Here is an 11138-nt window from a genome sequence, read left to right as displayed (position 1 = left end):
TCATACGAGTAGTCTTCTCGAAAAAAACTACTTAAAAAATAATACAAAAATATATTCGTCGAAATCGGATTTTATTTTTTTATACACGTATCAGTCTATCGTCTCGCGTCGCTCGTAAAAATTCCAGTCTTAATAATAAATTTCTCGTATTATAATTGGCCTATTTTTTCAATCCGCCTCCGAGAAAGAATTTGGGAAACTATCTTTGGCTAATATTCAAGGCTCGACCGACTATAAATATATCCATACCTAGGTCATTTGTTTCCGTCTAAATTTGACGCATATAAATTGACTTTTCTACTTTGTTCCGCGACGCCGGTTCTCAAACGTTCTAAATATATCAACCATCGTTTTTATAACTCGGACACAATATCTTCTTATAGAGCTCGATGGTGTCCGGCGAAAAGGAAACTTTGGCGTCGCCGCCGTCGCTTTTGTTGTTGGACGAAAATCTATCGATGCACCTCCTGGCCTTTTCGTCATCAAAGTCCGAATATTTGGAAAACGGCAGCGACTTTTTGATGTCGTAATGCACCTTTTTATGTATGTACCGAGTGTCCGAGTCGAATCTCGAAGCGGAGCTAGCGAACGTCTTGGGAATGAACTCCGTCTCGGGAACTAGGACCAAATTCACGGGACAAGGTTCGACTTTCGCAGTCTCGGCTCTTTTATCGTCCGACCGTGACTTGATTATCACGGATTCCCGCCCGTTGTTTGCCTCCAGGATCTTCAATCTGTTCTCTTCGGCGCTACCGTCCACTCGGCACGCTGATCTGACTTGCGAGGGACGCTCTTCCTCGGGAACGCTCGTCGGCTGGCTTTCAGCGTTAGCGTGCGCATTGCGAACATGCCTATCCAAATTGTCTTTTCTTCTAAAATGCGTCGCAGGTTTGCACCACGGGCATGTAAACTGCTTCAAATCTGAAATCAAACAAATTTAAGCATTATCGGTGACGTCGAATATTTTTTTAATTATTTTAAATCATGCTATGACGTTAATAAAACAAACTTCAAGTTCATCATGAAATAAATAAACGTCTTACAAATATTTTTATAAAGTTTAGTAAACTAAAAAAAAGTATGTCAAGTTAAACGCAATTTTTTAAATACAATTTATTTTTATTTTTCATTACTGAAAAATCCTTTGGACGTTGAGCGAAATAAAAAGTTTACGTTTTTGATAAGTACCGGCTATAAAGATTTACAAAGAATAGACATAAGCTTAAAGCATTTCTAAGCGGCCAGATGGAAACTTGGTAAGTGTGAATTAAATAATAAATACAGTCTATATGGTAGAAGAACTGGTTAAGTTTTTAGTCACACGAAACGAAGAATAAGTTATGATATGAGTTCTATCAAAGAATTAGCTTTACATCTTTATAAAGAAATTTACATTTTTTTCAACAAGAGCCAGAATAATAGTTATTAATTCTGTTGAATTAATGATAATTCAACAGAAGTGAAATAGCAAGTTACAACATTTTTTTTATCAAAAACTATGTTTCCAGTTATTACTTCCATATCTTTTATTACAATTTATAGGTTTATATCTAACTTCAAATATGGGTTTCGTCACAGTGGGATTTTATAAATATGCGTATCGAGATGATCGAATTGTAACATATACAGAGGTTGCACAGTTGTCGATTTTAGTATTATAATTTATACAGCTGCATTTGTGTAATATTTTTGATCACTATATATAATATTACATTTTAAAGAGCCGAAATCATTAAACTCGCTAAACTTCATACCCGTGTGAGTGATCTCGTGTCGGTTTCTGTCTTTCTTGGTATAGAAAGACTTGGGACATTTGGAGCAAGTCCAAGGAGCATCGTTGACGTGACTCTTGGCGTGGATCACCAGCGACCATCGCATTTTATATTGCTTGCCACAATCAGTACAAGTGTATTTAAAACCTGCTCATAAAGAATCGTTGTTAAAAAAGCGAGATAAAAAAAAGCAAAAGTGTAGCATAAGGTGACCAGATTTTGAAAATATCAAAGGACACAAAAAATAAAAATGCCATATTGGAAATAATGACTAAAAAATATGGTCATCATGGAAATTTTTGTTCAAGGAGGACAATGGACAAAATTTTTGAGGACTCTAGTCACCTTAAGTTACAGTACTTATTGCATTTTTTATGTATTCTATCTCTCCTCTGCATTAGTATACCTTTGTGCTTCAGCTCGTGTTTCTTCAAGTTGGACGAGTCGCGAAACTCCTTTCCGCAAGTCTCGCATTTATGAGGTTTGAGGCCGGAGTGAATTAAACCGTGCTTCCGCAGCGAATGAGCGTTGTTAAACTTGGCATCGCAGAGAGAACATCCGTACGATTTGACACCTGCAATATTGTCAGTTAAGATCTTTACGATACGATAAAGAACAGTCAATTTTACCCGAATGCGTCAGCAGGTGTCTGGTAAGCTTCGATTTTGTGCCGAAGTAAGCTCCGCAGACATTGCAGAAATAAGCTTTTCGATCGCTGTGTTCTGAGATGTGTTTCATGAAAGAAGAGAGTCTGTCGAAGATCTGAAGACAATATTTGTCTATCATAAATAAAGTTGGCTAGTCAGTGGTTATTTTTTAATATTTTCATTTCATTAAAATTTATAATATTTTATTTTATTAAATGACATGCATTTTTATAACTTGTTTAGAATCTACGCCAAAAGTAATAAAATCGTGCTATTGCAATAGAAACGCTCGTTTATTTAACGTTCTTTATAATAATATTACGACTAGCAATAAGTGAGAATCGAATGTAACATATCTAAACCAAATTTTGACCAATAGGAGAGCGCAAAAAACAATTATCCCTTCTCAGAAGTCAAAAATACACGTCAAAAGCAATAAAATGGAGCCGTCGCCGTCACAGTAAAAAAGCTCAATTATCTAGCGTTTATATTAACATTGTGAGAATCGCATGAAACAAATCTAAACCAAACCCCCCCTACTGGTCAAAATTCGGTTTGAATACACTTTGACAAATTCTCTCATATCAGAAGTCCGTAATAATAATAGTAATCATATTTCTAAAACACAAGTGGAATATCCAAGTGCAGACAAACTATGGAGCAATATGTGAAATGCGACGTCTGTACTTTTTCTTCCGCTTATTTTCCCCTGAGAGATGAGTTGGCTTAGTTTGTGTTTTGGATTTGACGCCAATGAAATTATAGGCGCTAGTGAAATTATATGCTGCTTTTAAATGTCTATGAAATGCAATTTGACGGTTGCGAAACGTCCATTTGCTGTTCAAACCCAAACCTAATCTAATGGGTTCTAAAAAATTATAGTTTTATAACTTTCATTAGGTTAGGTTTGGGTATGAACAGCAAATGGATGTTTCACAAATAACAAGATTTAGATGCGATTTAATAATCTGGTTTTCAATGTTAAAAAACACATTAATCAAATGCGATCCTAGTTCATATGTGCCCTGCACCATATTTTATTTTTTTATCAGAATTATAAATGAAATATTTATAAAATATATTATTTTTGTCGAGAAAAGTATTATTATATTATATATGATAGTATAAGATATATTAAAAATGAAAAATATAAAACAAAGTTGGAACTATATATTTAAGGGTAGTTAAGGTTTTAAAAATATATAATGAAAACCGAATTTACAAATGATGTTGAATAATAATGTTAATTCAGTTAATCATCAAAATTATCTAATTTAGAAAAATATTTCGTATGAATATAACTATTTCATTTCAATTTTGAGTACTAAATTGTGGGTAAAAAGTTTTTTTGTTTATAACGAATACGTAAAACATATGAACTAATAAAAAATTTACAAGACTTAAAATTTTTATTAATAAAACATTAAGGAGTGGTTAATATACGATTTGTGTGATCGGTGAGTGATACAGATGTAATTTCAAATATCATTCAACCAGAAGAGAAAGAGAATGAGGATGAAAGTGAAGAAGAACCAATGGGGATTAAAATATAACGATGAAATAATAGTTTTTAAGAAACGTCGTACTGACATTAGAAAATCCCAAAACCTTTCTAACTAACCAAAATCATTTAATATATAAGTACTGAAATATTAGTCTGATTTGAAAATATTTAATAAGATTTTAAAACGAATTAATAACAAATATACTATATATATATATATATATATATTATTTTATTAATTCGCGCAAAGGACGGGACATCACATTTATAAATTGCATGTAAATAAACATTGATAAGTATGTAAATATATATTTATTACTACATATGGAAAAGTTGGAGTCATATAATTTTACTAGCAACTACCAGAAGAATTATATATCTACTGGTAAAATATTATCAAGAGAGATACGACTGTTTTTTTATATTTAGATTTTCCTTGAGAAATAATCCGAGAATTTTTGGTTTAGAATCTTTTTTCCAGGGGGAGGGACTAACTAAATTAATCTTCCGGGACATATGTGAATCACTGTTATAAATAAGTGCTCATATAACTTCGATATTTGCTCTCTTTGACTTAACCCAATATCTAAGTTGCGATCGTAAGCGAATAAGAAAAAAGTAAATCGAAGTTCGAAAATCGACTGAAAGGCTTTATTTGGTAGAGAATTTCAGTAGTCGACGACTTACGTTTTCACACAGGGGACATTTCTTGGGTGCGTTGAGAGAATCGCAAACGTGGGGAGAATCGGACGCAACTCTCTCGTCGCATTTGGAACAGCGAGACGGAGGATCGGAAATGTCTACGTAAAGTTGCATCCTCTCGTTCTCCGCGCTGCTCTTTTTAATGGAAAGGTCGGCGGGAGCGACGTCCGTTTGCTGTTGATGATTGGCGTTCTGCTCGATGCTCCGGGAGAAAAACCTCAACGGCTGGGAATAAATCTCCGGCGTATCGCCCTTTTCGGTCGCGCACGCTTTGCAACGATCGAGCTCCTGCAGCAGGCAAAGTCGACACTTGTAGTGGCCGCAGCTGTCGCATATCAGCCTGTTGTAAGTGCTGTTGGTCATTTTCTGACATTGAAAACAGACTTTGTGATCCATCTTGCCATCGAGATGACACCTGTCAAAATAATTTATCGCGTTTTAAGTTGGCCATAACGCACGCGACGCCGCTCATGTCATAACTTTCCGAACACGAAGAAACTTTGAAATTTTGCCCTGTCTTACCGTTTTCACAGTGCCAGCAACTGAAAGAATTATTGTTGCGAAAAAGCACTACTCACCTTGCGCCAGTACGGTAGTGTGGTGGAAAGGGGAGCTGACGTGCCAGCAAAACAAAAATATTTGTTATGCTTATAAATTAATATTTGTTTAAGACCCGCCAGTCAATTTCTAGCTGGCATGCCAGCAACTGGCAGCGTGTAAATCAGCCCTTATTTTGAGGGGGAATTTTGTGATTAGATTTGCTGTTAGAATGCGGGACGATTAAAAAATATGGAATTTGTTCATTTAAAGACATTAATACACAACAAAATAATACATAGAAATAAGCGAACAAAAAATCATAAAATAAGAATATTATATGCTACTTTGGGGACAGGAGACAATTAGACACATATTGAGCCGCTACAGTAGTATTTTATTTAAGATTTGAAGTTACATGTTATTTATAAACATATAGTGAACGGTGCGCGGGGCCCGCACCGGCGTGCGAGACCGCCAGAGTCAACACGAGAAGAGCGGCCGTCACGAAGTGCCACCAAGTTTTGGCAATAATAAACCTAAGTAAATACATGTATAAATAGGCCCCCTAGTTTATTTTAAAGGCAAGCGACAAAATACCACTAAACCTCGTTCTGATGAAAGAAGAAGTTTTAAAACCAGTGCGCTTATTTACTATATTTTGTGAATATGTACAAACATTTAGTAAATATCATTTAAAATTTTCTTGTCTGATGGATTTACTAATTCAATTCTTGTATTTATATAATCGGTAACATTCATTTTTAATTGTATTTTATCAGATTATGATTGACTATTGACATATTGTACTTACTTTTGGGTATTAATATTTAATAAAAATTTTTTAGCCATCAAACCTATTGAAAAATTTCAAGAATTACTAGAACAGAATCCTACAATATTTTATTCGACACGAACGACTAAATCTTTGATGAAACATTGACAACTCCTGAAACAATACCGTTTCTTGCCTAATCAATTAGTTCAGCCTTTTACTAGAGTTAAATATAATTTACAATTATTTGCAGTTATAACTATGAATTAATTTAAGCGTTTGTTTTTAGCGGACAGTGCTCTTAATTTCTCAGACGCCGAAGATATGATTAACAACTCTGAATTTCAAGATCCTCATGACGACACTTTAAATATTGAATTGGCCATAGCCGATATGTACTATATTGTATATAACTGAATTATGAAACAATTGAGTTTTATTTATTAATATATGGACTAAAAAAATAACAGATTAATGAAGAATTTGACGGGTAGATGGAAGATATTGGTCATATCTATTGTAAGTGGAAGTTCACCGGATTTTGACAAACAAATTTTAGGTATACTGTGAGGAGATCGCGAGATATCTGATGCGATCCAAAGAGGTATTGTTTTAATTTAATTATAATCGAAGATTGAAATGAAAAAGATGTGTTTTCAATAGATTATAGTTGGGACTAGGGATTCTCCAGTCCCGGGCCAAAATTTTGATCCCGGGATAATTTTCATATTTATTTAATATTAGCTATGTAATTTTATCGATAAAAATAATTTAAAATGTATAAAATATATGTTTTTATAAAGTACGTATAATTTTAGATTTGGGTTTAAAATAGAAAATAAAAAAGTGAAACAGTTTTATATATTTATTTGAGAACTTAAAAAATGAACATTTGACAATGTATGTACATATGTACATTCATAGACATAATTAATGGAAAACATTATTTTTAATACATTGCACGATGTAACATCAAAGCATCAAGCGTTTCATTTAGCCTAGATCTGATTTTGGTTCCTAAGCAGCCTGCTGCTGAAAAAGCACGTTTAGCCTCTACACTTGTTGGGGGTATTGTCATTAAATATTTATATACCAGTTCGATGTGATCCTCCATTTTCAAATAACATCATTTCTTGGTTTATAATGGACATGAGGCTAGTGAAATTTCAAACTTTTTGCTATTTCATCCTGTAACTATTGTTTCTTGTTCAATTGATGGGGGTTTTATGTGGGACGACTGCGTTGAAGTAAATTCGATTGATGACGTTATTAGTGGCTCATTTTTTTCATAGCATGATTCCAAAGATTTAGTTGGAATTTTCTTTTCTTTTCTTTTGATTAAAACATTATTTATCAACTTAAATGAGCTCTAGTTTTGCTATTTTAAATTTTTCACCCTTGAAATTATTTAAATACAATGATTTTTTATATTCGATGTTATCATCAATGCCTAATGCAGTAAATAATTTATTATCCGCGAGCATCCGGTATTCCACAGAAGGCACGTGCAATTCGCGCAAGAATGTACACGAAATATAACGATTTTGTTAATAATAATTCGATTGTGCTTGATAAATCAATCAATCAATCGCGAAAATTTCGGGATTATGTTTTATAATCCCGGGACTCATCAGGTAGATTTGAGTGGCGACTTCTTTCTGTAGGCAGGTGGAAACTGCGACCGTCATTAGTTTTGGTGAATGCAATTACACAGGAGTCAGTGAAGATGTACAGTGCGCGTCTGTAGCGAGTTTAATACTAGAAGAACACTTTATCTTGTCTTTGAGTACAAATACAAACTATCTTTACACAATAAAATGTTACATTGTGTTTTACAATAACAACTTTTAAAATATAATTTAATAAATCTAAATGTACGAAAATGAAAACAATTACTCATTTATTTAATTCACAAACATTCCTATGAGTTATCATGTGCTGTAAAAGTAATTTTTTATATTTGAATGCTTTTTCACATTTTCCGCATTTAAAGTTACAAACATCGTTATGAATTAGAATATGCGCTTTAAGTACGGGTTTAGTTTTGAATGCTTTTCCACAAAGTTCACACTCAAAATCATAAATGCTTTTATGAGTCAGCGTATGACTCGAAAGTAATATTTTGGTTTTGAATGCTTTTCCACATTTGTCACATTCAAAGTCATAAACATCACTATGAGTTATCATATGCTGTAAAAGTAATTTTTTATATTTGAATGCTTTTTCACATTTTCCGCATTTAAAGTTACAAACATCGCTATGAATTAGAATATGCCTTTTAAGTATGGGTTTAATTTTGAATGCTCTTCCACATTTATCACATTCAAATTGATAAAAATTGCTATGGGTAACCATGTGACACGTGAGTCTTCTTTTGGATTTGAATGCTTTTCCACATTTCTGACATTCAAAGTTACAAATATTACTATGAGTTGTCATATGGGTAAAAAGTGCATATCTAGTTTTAAATGCCTTTCCACATTTTTCACATTCAAATTCATAAATATTATAATGAGTAAGCATATGACGCACAAGTATTCTTTTCAATTTAAACGCTTTTTCACATTTTTCACATTTAAAATTATAAACATCGCTATGAGTTATCATATGACGTGTAAGGTTTGTTTTATGTTTAAACGTTTTTCCACATTTTTCACACTTACTTATAACTTTTGACTTCGTTTCTGACTTCTAAAAATAAATTTTATTCGTTAATATTATATTGTATAGATTGAAATTTGAATATGTTGGACTATTACTTTGGTCACATTGTCAATTTGTTGAATAGTATTCGCCTTAAGTATATCTTTAACGTCGTGCATATCTGAAATCATTTAAAATTAATTAAAAAGTATATCAATATGTTGTATTATGTATGCTTAACCTATTTCGAACATGTCGTTAACGTCTTCTATTCTCGCTGTATCATCGCTGGCGTCGTATTCGTCTTTCACGTCTAACAACTTGAATAGAAAACACAATTTAGGGTTATATGCATCAACAGTTATAATGTTACATTTCAATACCTTTACTTTACAATAAGTTGCCATGTCGTCTTCCATGTCTATTTCTGTAAAGATCAAGTTGATAACTTAATTAACTAACAAACAAATTGATGAAAATACAAATGGTTTTGTTTTTAATTAAAATTCATATGTTAATTGCGATCGGATAATGACTAAAATATAAATATATCGTACCAGTTTTGATGAGCGCCATTCTAAGCGAATTGACAGCTTAGCAACAACGTTCGGTCCAAATACAAAAAATTATCGTGCATGACAAAAAATAATTTAAATTTAAGAAATTTTATATTTATGTGTATATTCCTTTAACCTCGTAGTTTAACTTTCACTCGCCTATGCTATTCCGTTTTGTCCAGAGAATTTCGCAAGAGAGATGGGTGAGAGACCTTGTGCTACCTATTCCATTGCAAGAACCACTGCCGTTACCAGTACTAGGGCCCTACGAGACCAACCCAATAGGCGGCATCCGGCTTTTAAGGGCCGGATGAGAGGGATCTACCCCCCCCCCCCGTAGTACTACATTATTTGTTAAGAGTCTCAGTAGTACCACATTCTTTGTTAGAGTCTCTCCTGACCACCTGCAAATCTATTGCATAGCATTAACTTTGCATGCTATTGAATTTCCGCGCTTCATCCTTGTACATCACTTTACGTGATGCCTCAGTTCCAGCTTTAGCCCTCGGTCTCTAAGAGCCGAGCCCTTATTGGCCAACTGGTGTTGAAATGCAATGCTTTGCTCGTCATTGGTAGTCCAAAGGACACTACCTAGGTTGGGTGTTCAAAGAGTTTTACTTCTTCTAAGGAGGTTGGGAATTCAAGCTCCAAATAGGTCCCTCGCTCTCCCACACTGTTAACGGCGAACTCCAGCGTGTGGTCGATTGGCGCCGAGAGAGAAGGGTGAGTATATCCCCTTTTCTCTCGCACGGATTCGCTTGTACGCGTGCGAGTTAGATGCACAAGGGCGTGTGAGAGCTAGGGCAAGGTGCCCCACGCTCTGACTTGCCCTGTCTGGCGCACGCATCCGACGGCGTTTCAAACGTGCGTCAGTATTTGTTTGTCTATCGTCGGGAGATTTACGTCAAAGCGCAGAATATTCCTGCACTGTTAAATTATTTTTCGACTTGACGAGTATATTTATTATTTTTACTTCGTTAAATAATTTTAATACAAACTAACTTTAGTTTAAATAATATTTATAGCGATGGCCCAAAGATATAATGATTCCGATAAATCGGATCTCGAGTTTGAAGGTATATAATTTCTTTTAAATAACGTAATTCTCTCGGATAATATTCGAATCGGAATCAGACGAAAATTATTGCAATTCAATTACGAAGTAAGTACTTTTCACATTTACATTTAAAATTATTATTTATAATAAAAGCAATAATAATAAATTTTCATTATTATTCATATTAAATATGTCAGCTTCATCGGAGTGTAATGAAAATTGCTCATGAATATGAGCATGCTCAAAATGCTCATGAATATTTTTGCGTACGGGCGACACGGTGGTGGTCATTCAGAATGTTTATGGAGCTCATCGATATTATGGCTTTTTATATATGCTCTATAAGATATGGATCCATAAATATTCTGAGAGGCGAATCAACGATCGACGCCGTCGAAAGTATTTCATACGCTTTATATCGGTAGATTAAGTGAAAAAAATTATAATTATGAGAACGTTTATTTGTATAAACCGCAAAAGTCAGTGATAGAAGTATTCGTGAAGACTCTTGCCCCCGAAGATCTTTCTACATCGTCTTCCCCCAGTAGTACTCGTAATACTGGGGGAAGACGTACGTGTAACTTTTGTTTTGGTAATCAAATAAAACGCGTGTATTGTTTGTTGCTTGTCACCGAGCTGTGTGTCAAACGCATAAAATAATTAAAATGCCTGGTTAGGCATAAATTTTTTTTTTTAATATTTTTGAATATTATATGTTAATAGATGTATGTTTTAGTTTTATTGTCAACGTTTGAGAAGCCGCGCGTACTTGATGGGTACTCAACATTTTGCATACATATTTGGGAATGCGGAAGCTCTCTGCCAGATGGGTGCCGCATTTACTCTCTGTTGACAGCAAACGCGATCGTCTGACCATTTCGAAGGAGTGTTTGGTCAGGTTCAACCGCAATAAGAACTTTTTATGCTGTTTCGTAGCCGTGGAC

At 34.1% G+C, this 11138-nt stretch overlaps 2 protein-coding genes across 4 annotated transcripts; both read right to left on the bottom strand.

Annotated features, from left to right (window-relative positions):
* Positions 1–52: 52 nt before the first annotated feature.
* On the bottom strand, positions 53–5070 carry LOC148234700 (uncharacterized). Of its 2 annotated transcripts, none has more exons than XM_088185512.1 (5): positions 4611–5070; positions 2402–2551; positions 2179–2346; positions 1755–1919; positions 53–921 (listed from the first exon to the last, which is right to left on the bottom strand). In XM_088185512.1, exons 2-5 carry the CDS (start codon positions 2508–2510, stop codon positions 341–343), a joined length of 1023 nt encoding a protein of 340 aa, XP_088041638.1. In that variant the 5' UTR covers positions 2511–2551; positions 4611–5070; the 3' UTR covers positions 53–340. The 2 variants fall into 2 exon arrangements, with proteins under 2 accessions (XP_088041638.1, XP_088041637.1); XM_088185511.1 differs by having other exon boundaries at positions 2402–2534.
* A 1718-nt stretch (positions 5071–6788) lies between these two features.
* LOC148234699 (uncharacterized) lies at positions 6789–9200 on the bottom strand. Of its 2 annotated transcripts, none has more exons than XM_088186998.1 (5): positions 9138–9200; positions 8964–9007; positions 8822–8900; positions 8697–8761; positions 6789–8628 (listed from the first exon to the last, which is right to left on the bottom strand). In XM_088186998.1, exons 1-5 carry the CDS (start codon positions 9154–9156, stop codon positions 7834–7836), a joined length of 1002 nt encoding a protein of 333 aa, XP_088043124.1. In that variant the 5' UTR covers positions 9157–9200; the 3' UTR covers positions 6789–7833. The 2 variants fall into 2 exon arrangements, with proteins under 2 accessions (XP_088043124.1, XP_088043125.1); XM_088186999.1 differs by having other exon boundaries at positions 8964–9037; positions 9138–9189.
* Positions 9201–11138: the final 1938 nt, after the last annotated feature.

This window comes from Plectrocnemia conspersa, unplaced genomic scaffold (genome assembly GCF_051122295.1).
Source record: "Plectrocnemia conspersa isolate PC_06_02 unplaced genomic scaffold, ASM5112229v1 ptg000005l, whole genome shotgun sequence".
In the NCBI taxonomy this organism is placed as follows: domain Eukaryota; kingdom Metazoa; phylum Arthropoda; class Insecta; order Trichoptera; family Polycentropodidae; genus Plectrocnemia; species Plectrocnemia conspersa.
The sequence above is the reverse complement of the archived record's forward strand: the minus strand, read 5'-3'. Positions and strand labels throughout refer to the sequence as shown.